General features: G+C 50.1%; 1 protein-coding gene across 3 annotated transcripts in view; it reads right to left on the bottom strand.

Annotated features, from left to right (window-relative positions):
* Positions 1–276: 276 nt before the first annotated feature.
* The window catches only part of bcl9l (bcl9 like), a 121,795-nt gene continuing 108,922 nt past the window's right edge, over positions 277–13,149 (bottom strand). For all 3 annotated transcript variants that reach the window (XM_072593465.1, XM_072593463.1, XM_072593464.1), the window contains exons 7-10: positions 12,818–12,917; positions 9,142–11,428; positions 4,369–4,635; positions 277–3,916 (exon numbers count right to left, since the gene is read on the bottom strand). In XM_072593465.1, the coding sequence (XP_072449566.1) occupies positions 2,787–3,916; positions 4,369–4,635; positions 9,142–11,428; positions 12,818–12,917 (3,784 nt within the window). In that variant the 3' untranslated portion in view covers positions 277–2,786. The remainder of the gene's footprint in view (positions 3,917–4,368; positions 4,636–9,141; positions 11,429–12,817; positions 12,918–13,149) is intronic.

Genomic DNA, 13,149 nt, shown 5'->3' with positions numbered 1-13,149 from the left:
AAAGCTCAGTTTATTGGAGTTTATATAAAGAGAAGTTTCTTGGAGGAGGAAAGCAGGGCTGAGAGTATTCCAGATCTATGAGAGTTTCCCCAACTCCATTTCCTCCGCCTCCTCCTCAGGAAGTTTTTCACTTTCTCACCTTTATCCTATTAAATTCCTTGTTGTGATCCTGGGGAATTCCATGTGTTAATTCCTGCGGTTTCTTCCGGAAGTCGGTCAGAAAAACCAACAGCAGTTCCTTCTTAATAAAAATGGTTTTCTTACAAACTCTTTTTTTTTAAAATTGGATTTATTTTATGAATGTCTGAACTGTATAAACAAAGAAACAAAACCAGTTTCTGGACCAAAAGGTGCAAAAAAAAATGTTTCAAATGATGGATGGGCTGTGACAGTTAAATCTGTCAGAGAGACCCTTTCCCCCATCGGATCATATACAGAGTCCCATCATCAGAACCACCATCACGTGACTCTGGAACCCATGTTGAGGTGCCCAACTCACTAGACCCGGAAAATCCTGGTCCAAAGGCTCCTGATATGAGTCTCTCCTGACAAGAAAGACCCTTCCCATGACCAACCGATCCACAGGCAAGTGAGTGGGTCAGGTTATGTTCAACTTCCTGTCAGGAACGCCTGAAATTGTAGCAGCAGCACCCCCTGGGGGCAGATTTTCACAGCCTGGGATAAGGACCCAGGGTTCAGATACAGCAGGGGGAAGGGCCCATAGCAGAGACCTTAATCTCTTCACCCATTCCTCACACCCCCCCCCCCCACCCCAATTATTAATCAATCAATATCTCTCTTGTTGAGCCTACAGAATATTGCTGAATTTGAGGGGTCATGGAATCACATCCCATTATGCTGCCCAGTGAGAGGCTACAACAGTGGGTTACCATTCAAACTGCCTGCCCCCACCTTCATTACCCTGCGCAAATGGTCAAGTGACCACTGCTCAGTGCAGCCCAACCCAGAAACAAGAGCAGGGCCACATGAGCAACTTTATAGCCACAGGCACCTGGCATCTCCCTCAAGCTGACAGGGCAATAGAATTCTCATATCTGATTGAAAATATTATTTATAATTGAGACCCAAGGGGATAGAAATGTGATTTAATCAAACATTTCTCAGGAGACAGAGGGAACAGGAGCAGGAGCAAATTTACATAATTTTTTGAAAAAACATATTTCTGTCCAAAGTTACTCCAACTCAAAGCCAAGGAGAGTGACTCTAGCTGGAGGTGAAACAGCCTCATCTGACCAGTGATGGGAGGTAAAACACATTAATCTGAAAACCCCAGTGCTCCAGGGGCAGTGAAACCTCAGGCCCGGGACCACACAGTGACAGCTACCTAGCTCTCTGAGGGTGAGGGCGGAGGGTTAATACTCCTCACATGAATGATACACTTGGAATTAGTGTCACATCCTCAAATCTCACCTGACGTGGGGGGCCCTGTATCGCCTACATCTTGGTAAAAGTGGTTAACTATCGAGTGATCTGAGGGAGCCTGGAGATTAACCCACAAATTAACCCTCAAGTATTGGTGAGCCAACAATTCTTCAGAGAAGAGGAGATCTGCCACTGGTCACCCACCTCTATGTTATGTAAACACTCACGGTTTGAACTCAATGTCTGAACAGTATGGATTGCTGTGGCTCCAAATACCCACTAGGGGGAGAGGTCTGTGCAGGAGAATAACCAAAACCCCATGCCTTACAGCTCCAAACTTCTCAGGGCTTCTGGCCAGTTTCTGACCTCAATATCCTAGATCACAGCCTGATAAGCACTGCCCTCAGGCTCTCAGCTGGGTTGTGTGAATGGCCAGCATAGTGTACTATCAGCTTAGAGATAAACCTGAGTAATCAGAGGACTATGTGCCCCGAAACAACAGTCTCAATCCCCTCCCTCGACACCCACAGTCAACTGGGCTGCAGTGCTGCATTCCAACCCCACACAGGGACGGGGGAAATGGGGGTGAAATAGGGGTTAGGCATGTGATCAATCCCAAACAGCCCTATAACCACCTACCCCTGCCCCCAATCCCATTAAATCCTCATTCTTGCTTCTATGAAGCAGTCCCATTGTGCTGCAGGCCCATCACACCGTGAGCACAGTTTCCTCATGAAAACCACAAAATGACAGACCCATCGGGCGATGGGGGTGGGTCACCAGACTCTGACCCCGACGTCTCAGAAATGTGCTGCTGGGGAACTTTCAAATAGTCACCTTCTGTTTGGGAAGAGGGTCTGCTTCTGGAAATTTGCCTGTCACAGTTTTCTCGCGAAAACACAGAGTTACAGGAACCGTAAAAACAAATCACAGACCAAGGCAGAATATATACAGCAATAATAAAAATCCCTTTGCACAACAACAGGTGAGGAAACCAAATGCGTGTGTGAGAGAGAGAAGAGAGAAGAGAGAAGAGAGAAGAGAGAAGGAAGGAAAGAAGGAAAGAAGGAAAGAAGGAAAGAAGGAAAGAAAGAAAGAAAGAAAGAAAGAAAGAAAGAAAGAAAGAAAGAAAGAGACGTGGAGAGAGGGAGATTGAGATTAAAAATAAAGTAAATTGAAAACACAAATGTCTGGAAGTCTTTCTCCGAGCTCATTCTGTTAAAAAATATTTTTTGACTTCTCCCCACCCCACCCTACCCCATCTTGGTATAAACTCTTTGTTTCCGCAGTTTCTGGCCTCATTTTGTTTTGTAATAAAATTACTTTAATTTCGTCTCCTACCCACACTCATCACTGTGGCTTCTCAACTTGCATAAATCCTAATTGTACGAAAAGGGGAGAAGCTAGAACGGTAAGTTGGCAGTGTTTCCCAATCCGGGGACGAAGCTGATGGGTGTATCTAACGACATGCTCCTCTGTCTCAGTTGCTGAGGGGACACGAGGCTTTGGTGAGGGACAGCTACCTGTGGGGGCAGCATGTGTCCCATCTGTCCGTACATCTCCCCCGACATTGAGAGGCTCCTCTGCTTGGCCTGAAGCACCAGGTTCTGTTGCTGCGGTGACATGAGAACGTGGTGGAGACTGTTCCCCATCACACTGTGTTGGGACGGTAGGCCTGTCCTTCCCATTATCGGCCCCGGTACCTGCCCCGGGTGGAAAATGTGCATGCTTAGACCTCGCTGCTGCTGCTGCTGCTGTCCCTGGAGGGTAGCTCTGCTCGGAGGAGCTTGCTCCAACATCATACTCTGAAGGTTCATGAGGTGAGGGTTGGAAGACGGAGCTTTTGATGCTTGAGAGTCGCCCTTGGGGAAATACTGCAGTGTGCTGCTTGGCCTCTCAGAGGGAATGATGCGCGAGAGATTGAACTCAGGGATACCGCTGGCTGAAGGTCGGATGACATCCTGAAGCTCTGGGTCGTTGAGGACTGAGGCCACGCCAGAGAGTTGGTAACTATCACCTGCAGACCTGCTCGGAACGTTCTTCACCATCAGGTGGGGAGGAGGGGGCTGCTGCTGCTGCTGGGGCTGTTGAGGGGCCCCTGATCCGGCAGAGACCCCGTGCAATGGGACACCCTCTTCCTGAGGCATGACCATGCCCGGGGGGTACACCTGATGCATCCCAGAGCCCGGGGACTGCAGGGCATTGTGGGACTGGTGCTGCATGCGCTGGAGGACCATGGCGTTCTGAGGTAGCGTCTGGGGGCCAGTGGCGGGCAAGGGGCCGCAGGGTTGGCCAAGGGAGTCCTGGGGAGGGTGCACCATCACCGGGCTCTGTACGCCCAGTCCACCAGCATGTCCTTCGTGCATCGGGACGTTGTGCCCCATCAGGCTGGGGGACGGCATCATGGGGGTCGCAGGTTCGTGAGAGAGTGGGTGGCTCACAATGCTCATTGCCAGGGGGCTGTTGGAAGATCCCGATCCAGGACCACTCTGTGACACCAGGTGCATCTGGGGATTCTGGCTCCCACTCAGTCCTGGGGAACAAATGGAAAAGCTGTGAGTGAGGCTTAAACACACTGAGAAGCAGCACTAACAATACCTGACTGGTGTCACAGCTACGCCAGGCATTTAACTAAAACACCAAGTGTGAGTGACTTCAGGACAACATAGCAGCAATGACCTAGTCAAGGCAGAGGTCAAGAGGCTGAGAGCTACTTGCAGGAGGGACAAAGTGGCTCATCCTCACGGGATGGTGCAGTGCCTCTCCAGAGACTGGGGCTCAGAAACTGCCCCTTGATCACAACAAATCATCTACCCTTTATCACATTGCTGCTTGTGGGGTCTTGTCATGAACAGAATGGTTACCGCACTTCCAGCACCTCAATACACAGAAGTCTAGACCATAAGAGGTGGGAGTTAAAGGAGGCCCCGTGGTGCTGGAAGATGCTACATAAATGCAATCCTCCTCAGCCGCAAGTGGACTTACCGGGGATGTTTGCTGATGGAATCATTGCCATGGAGCGCTCAGGAATCAGCTCGTCATCGGAGGTAGCGATGGTTTTGATGGCGTCGTGGTAGAGTGGAGTGGAGCTGGGCATGGCGTACTTGGACATCTGCGACATCATGAGGGAGAGTGGGTTCTGGGAGGGTGTTGATTCAGGTGAGTTATAAGGCAGACCAGGCCCAGGGCCGGGCCCAGGACCAGGACCAGGACCAGGGCCAGGGCCAGAACGAGGGGCAGAGGCCAGAGGACCTGCAGGTGGGGCAGAAGACAACACACAGTGATCTGGGGCACTTCAGTGGGCAATCTCACCCATCCCCACAAACGATCCCCCCAACACACACTCCCCCTGGCATCCACCCCCCACAAACGCTCCCCCAACTCCCACAAACGCTCCTCCCACCCCACACACGCCCCCCCCACACACAAGCTCCACCCCTCCCCCTCCAACACACACAGACCCCCCCTCCCAACATCTTAAATCAATACATTGAGGCCCAACCTCAGGTCAGGGAAACCAAAGGAGCAGGAAATGACGGCATGAGGGTGGGAGTATGGAGGCTCACACACAGGGGGTCAACACTGAGTGCGTGACAGTGACACAGCCAGTGGGAGGGGAGAGCAATACTGAGCTCTATTGCTCCTGTAATGGTGGCAGGCAGGAGTGTGAGAGAGTGAAGGGACAGGAGTGTAACTGCTCTCCATGAGTGGGTTTGGGCATTCTCCATCTCTAATCCAGGAACATTCTCACGTGGGACAGACGGACAAAATCCTGAGTGAGCACCAGTCTGCCGGGTCACCTTCCTGATAAGCGGAAAATGGTCCCTTTTTTGTGGGGAAACTTGCACCAGGCAGAGAAGATTAATTTAAAAATAAAACATCTGAAGTAAGTGAAAGAATTGAACAGGGAGATGCAAATCAGACACAGATCATCTTGTGTTAATGAAGGAAAAGCCAAACTCTCTCGTGTGTCATCATAGAACATAGAACATAGAAGAATACAGCGCAGTACAGGCCCTTCGGCCCTCGATGTTGCACCGATCAAAGCCCACCTAACCTACACTAACCCACTATCCTCCATATACCTATCCAATGCCCGCTTAAATACCCATAAAGAGGGAGAGTCCACCACTGCTACTGGCAGGGCATTCCATGAACTTACGACTCGCTGAGTGAAGAACCTACCCCTAACATCAGTCCTATATCTACCCCCCCTTAATTTAAAGCTATGCCCCCTTGTAATAGCTGACTCCATACGTGGAAAAAGGTTCTCACTGTCAACCCTATCTAACCACCTAATCATCTTGTACACCTCTATCAAGTCACCCCTAAACCTTCTTTTCTCCAATGAAAACAACCCCAAGTGCCTCAGCCTTTCCTCATAGGATCTTCCTACCATACCAGGCAACATCCTGGTAAACTTCCTCTGCACCCGTTCCAGTGCCTCCACATCCTTCCTATAGTATGGTGACCAAAACTGCACACAATATTCCAGATGCGGCCGCACCAGAGTCTTATACAACTGCAGCATGACCTCAGGACTCTGGAACTCAATTCCTCTACCAATAAAAGCCAGTACGCCATATGCCTTCTTCACTGCACTATTTACCTGGGTGGCAACTTTCAGAGATCTGTGTACATGGACACCAAGATCCCTCTGCTCTTCCACACTACCAAGTAGTCTACCATTAGCCCAGTAATCCATCTTTTTATTACTCTTACCAAAGTGAATCACTTCACACTTAGCTACATTGAACTCCATTTGCCACCTTTCTGCCTAGCTCTGCAGCTTCTCTATATCCCGCTGTAACCTGCCATATCCTTCCTCACTGTCTACAACTCCTCCGACTTTCGTATCATCCGCAAACTTGCTCACCCAACCTTCTAACCCTTCCTCCAGGTCACTTATAAAAATGACAAACAGCAATGGTCCCAAAACAGATCCTTGCGGAACACCGCTAGTGACGGCACTCCAAGATGAACCTTTGCCATCAACTACTACCCTCTGTCTTCTTCCAGAGAGCCAATTCCTAATCCAAACCTCCAACTCACCCTCAATGCCATATCTCTGTATTTTCTGCAGTAGCCTACCATGGGGGACCTTATCAAACGCCTTACTAAAATCCATATATACCACATCTACCGCTTTCCCCTCATCTACCTCAGCTGTGCCCTAGAACGATCCAGGAAGACCTTGGAGGATTGAAAACAATCAGCCACATCTTCAGCCCCCACCCCCAACACCAGAGTGGTCAGCGCAAACCTCCCCCTTCCCCCACCCTCCCTCCATGGTCTGCTGGACCCCAGTTGGGGACGTGTGAAGACATTTACTGGGAAGAAGCTCCCTCTGCTGGATGCAGCCATAAACTACCAGCAGAACTTCTTCTGAACTCAGAGACCTGTCCCCGTTGATTGAGGTGGTGACTAGGTGTGTAGACAAGGGTAGTGCAGTTGACGTAGTCTACATGGACTTCAGTAAAGTTTTTGAGAAGGTCTCACATGGTAAGCTGGTTAAGAAGCTAAGAGTCCGTGGGATCCAGGCCAGTTTGGCAATTGAATAGAAAATTGTGCGAAAGTGAGGACTGCAGATGTTGGAGATCAGAGTCGAGAGTGTGTGATGCTGGAAAAGCGCAGCAGGTCAGGCAGCATCCGAGGAGCAGGAGAGTTGACGTTTTGGGCAAAAAGCCCTTTGTCAGGAACGATGAAGCCTTGATTAAGGGCTTTTGCCCGAAACGCCGATTTTCCTGCTCCTCAGATGCTGCCTGAGCTGCTGTGCTTTTCCAGCATCACACACTGAACAGAAAATTGACTAAGTGGCAAGAATCAGAGGGTGATGGTCAAAGGGTGTTTTTGTCACTAGAAGCCTATGTCCAAGTGCGTGTCATAACATTTGGTGCTGGGTCCTTTGATGATCTAGATATGACTGTAGCAGGTATGATTATTAAGTTCACATACGACATGACATTTGGGTAAGGAGGAAAGTTTGGGCTACAGGGTGATGTAGACGGGCTGGTCAGTTGGGCTGAACAGTGGCAGTTGGAGTTTAATCCTGAAATGATTTAATTTAATGAAAAGTGTGAGGTGATGCATTGTGGCTGGACTAACAAGGCAAGGGAGTACACCTTGAACAGTAGGATCCTCAGGAGTACAGAGGGAGCTTGGTGTCCTCAGGTAATTCAAGCCATCAGGACAGGTAGGTAATGTGGTTAAAGTTGCTAATGGGTTACTTGCCTTTATTAGTTAAGGCATAGTAGATAAAGTGTAAAAGAAACATAAGTGAAAGGGCACAGATTTAAAATCTGCAGATGGAGCAAGGATGATGTGTGGAATAACTTTTTCACCCAGCGAGTATTTAGGATGTGGAAGCCACTACCTGGATGTGTTGGGGAGGCAGGTTCAAGAGGTGGCACTGGCTGGTTATTTTGGATAGTAATGGTGTGCAGGGAGCTGGGGAAAAGGCAGGAAAAGACCGGAGGATTGTGTGAAGTTCTGGTCACCACACTTCAGGAGTGACGTAATTGCATCGGAGATCGTGTTGGCCGAGGCTGCGGACAGCAGATTGGCTGGGGCTGTCTTCCTGCACGCAGAGAATCTGACTGAGGTGTACAAAGCTAGACAGGGCAGAGAGGGAGAAATGCTTCCCTCCATGGAAGCACTCAATAACCGACCGGCTCGGATTTCACATAAGGAATAAGGGGTACAGTGAGGATTTGGGGGGGGGGGGGGTGTAGAAATTCACCGCAAAGGTTGTGGGTATCTGGAACTTGTTGTCTAAAAGGGTGCCAGGTACAAGAATCCTCAAGGGAGTCTAAGAACTATTAAGACGAGCACTTAATATGGCTCATAGCCTTGTGTCTCATGGCAAGTGCTGGGAAATGGAATAAGAATGGATGGATGGCTGATGTCCAGTGTGGGTATGATGGGCTGAAGGGCCTTTCTTGTGCTATAAAGTTCTGAGTCTAATAAATATCTATCCATAAGTATGCCCACACCCTCCCCCCCACCCCCACACACAGGCACACCACCACAGAGACACTCCCATATACACACAGCCAGAAGCACAAATCATACATACAAATGCATGCACACATGCTCAGATTAAATAGGGGCAGTGTGGAGAAGGTGCTCTGATTTGGGAGCCAACGTCCTGACAGGCCGACTATACAGATGGTCAGCTGTTGCTATAACTGGGAGGGGTACCTGCACTCAGGCAACATGGCACCCACTGCTCCCGGGGGGCAAGTGAGGTCAATATGGATAGATTTACCAGCACAGTATGTAACCACGAGCAGGAGATGGGAATTGTGGAAAGGGCAGATGAGGCATGCTGCCAGGAGGGTCTGGGTGACGGATACGGGGAAAATCCTCTGAAGAAATGGAAGGAAGACACTATTCAGCCAAGATCCTGTTAAATGGAGGAGCAGGTTTGAGGTGCTGAATGGCCACATGCTGCTTCTATAAACACAGCATCAAGTGAGTTGGGACGGGGGGTCGGGGGGGCATGTTCCAATCACACCGGGGGAGGGGGTCATTTAACAAATTTATAAAATCACAAAAGACTAACTAAGAGCTAAAAGATTAACTCAGTTTTTCTCTCTGTGGGTGCTGTCAGGCCTGCTGAGTTTCTCCAGCACTCTGTGTTCTTTGTTCAGATTCCGCACATAGACTGGGTTTGGGTTTTGTACAAAGTCTCTGCTGTCTCTGATGCCGATCATTCACACATTAACGGAGGGATCCACTCCCTTTCCCCATTCTCACCTTGCTCCATGCTTCCCATTGGAGCTGCAGAGTTCACAGCCATGGCCTGCTTCCCCTGGCTGATGACAGGGCTTGGGAGGGTGGTCTTCGGAGATGAACTCCATCCCGGAGAGGTGACAGACACTGACGGTGATTTGAGCCGGTTAGGGGAGCTGGCTGGGGAACGGACTGGAAGGGAGGAGCTCATGACCTGGGGGGACTTGATGGGAGCCGAGGAGTTGGTGGAGTTTAAGTTGGCCAATTGAGACGGTGTCTGTGGAGATTTGAGATTGGCCGATGGAGAACTGACCAGAGGAGAGTGGACCTGGCTCATGGTCGGGGATTTAAGGTGCCCCATACCCGGAGAGTTCATCTGACTGATGTTGATGGTGAGGTCAGAGGGCCTGCGACCTAGTCCCCTCTGGGCCCCTGGAAGCAACGTGCCCACGTTACCATGGTTACTTGATTGATTGGAAGTTGGAGCCATCTGCATATGGCTCAGTCTAGCTGTACCACTCATGCTAGTAATAGGCACAGGGCCTTGCTCAGGACTGAACATCTCCCCGGGAGTCCCCAGGTTATTGATTTCTTGAGACATACTGGAAAATTGTCCTTGACCGCCTGGAAAACCCTGTTGTCCGTGATTTGGGAATTGAGACTGTGGTGCCATTTTCTGAGGGTCGCCCAACATCATGTTGCCATTGGGTGCTCTCACTCTTGCCATTTCTTCTGGGGTCAAAACCTGATGTGACATCATTTCCTGTGCCCTCATTTTCTGTGACATCATCATCTGTTGCTGGGGGGTCATCTGGACATTGAGATTCATGTTCATGTTCATGTTGACATTCATGTTCATATTGACATTTCCAGATCCCATGGAGGAGTCCATATTGCGCATGGGGCCTGCCTGCCCCAAGGGAGGGCTCAACATGCCCCTTGACCCAACAAAGTCCAAACCCATTGGGTTCCCACTGACATTATCTCCAGGTAATTGGCCAGGGAACATTCCAGGCTCCATCTGTCTCTGGGCCTGCATCATTCTCTCCATCTCGAGCCCCTGGGATATTCCAGCCATGCTGTTGGTGTTGTTCAGACTGAGTGGGCGCTGAATTCCCATTGATCTCTTTTCCATTAAATGCTGCCTCAACAGCTCTTCCCTGGCCCTTGGGTTCATGAACCTCTCGGGGTCTCCCTGGCCAGGGTGAAAGGGCATACCCCCCTGTGGGAAGTTCCCTGCACCCGCCATCGGAGAGATGTCATCTGGCCAGGGCATTCCAGGCCGTACCTGTCTCTGAATTGGATTCATGGCCCCCAAAGCCTCCACTGGCATATTGTGCATTCCTCCATATCCGCTAACCCTCTGCATCTGATTGGCGGGAAAGCGGGGGCCCGAGAAAGGGGCAGTCCCACGGGGCTGCAGCGAATCAGAGCCCTCCATGGGGCTGGTGAAGCGAGCTCCCATCGTTGATGGCCACTGCTCTCCAGCCTTGCTGTGATAGGGAGGTGGGGGTCCTCGAACCATCACACCCCCAATGGGCCTCTGCATCATTATCTCTTGCATAGTCCTTTGCTGAACCACAGCTTGCTCTTGTTTCCTCCTCTTCTCCTCATAAAAATCTTCCTGCAGCTTTCTCCAGGCTATCTGCTCTGGAGTCAAGTTCTCTTGGTTATTCGGATTCATCATGTTGACCTGTTGTCCCATTGGGTCACGTTGCATTATCTCCGGATGATGCATGGGTTCGTGCTCCATATTCTGACCTTCGACCCCAGTCAGAGACTGGGTCTGGGAGATCATGGATTGTAAAGGTTCCTCTGGTTTTTTCATAACCTGCTGCCCATCCCCTTGTCCATTGGGACCACAGTTACCTTTCATAGGAAACTCACTCTCGCTGCTGCGTAACAACAGCCTTTCAATGTCCCTCAGAGTCTGTAAGGAACGTTCCCTGTGTTCCAGCTGCTCTTTGGACAACCCCTCGGTGTTGGGGTTAAGGTTCATGATCAACGATCCATTCCCATTTGGATTGCCGGCCTCTCCAGTTCCTCCATTGGCTGGATCTCCAACTGGAACGCCAGCCATTGGGTTACTGGCTGGGTTACTGGTGTTGGGATGACTGTTCCCCAGTTGGGTTCCAGCCCCACCATTGCTCTCCATCGACTTGGGTCCAATGTCTGAGTGTAGGGGGTCCACCCCAGCTGCCCCCTCCTGAGGCAGTGAGCTCGGGGGTTGGAGGCTTTGCTGTGGAGTTGGAGGCGTGTTGAGTGACAGCTGCTCTTGAAGTCCAGGTCCTTTCTGAGGTGTAACAGAGGGCTGTTAGCAGGTGATAGAGAGAAAGAGAGAGAGAGGGAAAGAAATTAATCACCAATAATTCTGGCATAGTATCTCCAGCCATCCCAACTACACTCCATCCTTGTCACACCTGGACACTGGTTAACATATTCCACCCATAACCCATACACTATCACTGAAACTCACTATCAGTCTCCATCACAACATTTCCTGAAATTTCTCACACACAAGGTGGGGTCAAGGAGGAAAAGATGAGCTCATTACACCGGTGTGCTTTAACCCTCTGCCATCTGCAGAGGGTTAAGAGATTCAAATCATTGAATGGGTTTGTTAATTATTTAAATCACTGTTCTCTCACCATACAATATTGACTTAATTAATCACTTACTTTTGTCATAAAGAACCATTATTTTAACAGTTGCGTCTGAACCAACTTGGTGAGTAGGAGCTTTGAGCACACAAAGGTGTAGAATCATAGACATGGAAACAGGCCCTACGGACCAACCAGTCCATGCCAACCATAGTCACCTTACAGATCTGACAGTTTCTCAGTATGCTGAAGGCTGCAAAGATGGGGAATGCCTGAGAGCACCTGTCCCTGCCTTAGCTGATTCACCAGTGAGGGTCCTGATAGCACACAGCAGTGAATCAAGAACTTGCCTGACTCCACACAAATCAACTGCCATCAACTCCCACCCTCAGAAAGCCACCCTCAAACCCCTCCGACCCTGCTCAAACCCTCTCCACAATCACTACTACATTTTCTGCAGCAACTAAGATGAGAGACCAGAGTGTCTAGCTACACACATTCCTGTCAGTCCAGCTGAACCAGACAGTCCTTATCACTACATAGTCACACCATGGACGGTGAAATGGGGAGGTTTAAAACTGTGAAGTGTATTTTTGCTGGATAATGAAATTCAAGAGCACAGTGTGAAGGAGGGATATAATCATAGAATCCCTATGTATGGAAGCAGGCCATTTGGTTTATTAAGTCCACACCACCCTCTGAACAGTATTCCACACAGACCTACCCCATATCCTATCCCTGTAATCCTACATTTACCCCTGACTAATGCGCCTAACCTACACATCGCTGAACACCTAACCTGCACACCTTTGGACTGTGGGAGGAAACCGGAACACCCAGAAGAAACCCACGTAGACACTGGGAGAATGTGCAAACTCCGCACAGACAGCCAGAGGCTGGAATTGAACCTGGGACCCTGGCGCTGTGAGGTAGCAGTGCTAACCACTGAACCACCGCACTGCCCTGCTGGTTAAATGGAGCTGAGGAACCGATCAGCTTTGAACTCATGAAATGTACGAGGAGCTGGATCGTCCCCTGTGGTCAGCTTTGTTTGGTGAAGTTGTTTGGGATGTGGTTGGAGGTGCTGGGCAGTCACTCACCTTCTGATCATACACTTGCTCGAGTTTAGCCCGGGGTACATTGTGGGTGTGGTAGGAGACGATGGAATCCACACGGCCCTGTGCCACAGCCTCAGCAGCTCTGTCAGCAAACACAGAACAGAATCCAAACACAAACTCCGATATAACCCACACTTCCATTAAACACCTCCCCCCCCCCCCCCATCCCGAGTACACCCTCAAACTGTCTCCCCAATCTGCAGCCCCTCACTCCGACTCACACAGACCCCAAAGTCCCAGTGCTGGAGTCCAGGATCTAACTCACTGCTATCCTTCAGTACTGGGAGTCAGACAGTGGGTGTAGGGCACGGATG

This window comes from Chiloscyllium punctatum, chromosome 23 (assembly GCF_047496795.1).
Source record: "Chiloscyllium punctatum isolate Juve2018m chromosome 23, sChiPun1.3, whole genome shotgun sequence".
NCBI classification, from domain to species: Eukaryota; Metazoa; Chordata; class Chondrichthyes; order Orectolobiformes; family Hemiscylliidae; genus Chiloscyllium; species Chiloscyllium punctatum.
The sequence above is the reverse complement of the archived record's forward strand: the minus strand, read 5'-3'. Positions and strand labels throughout refer to the sequence as shown.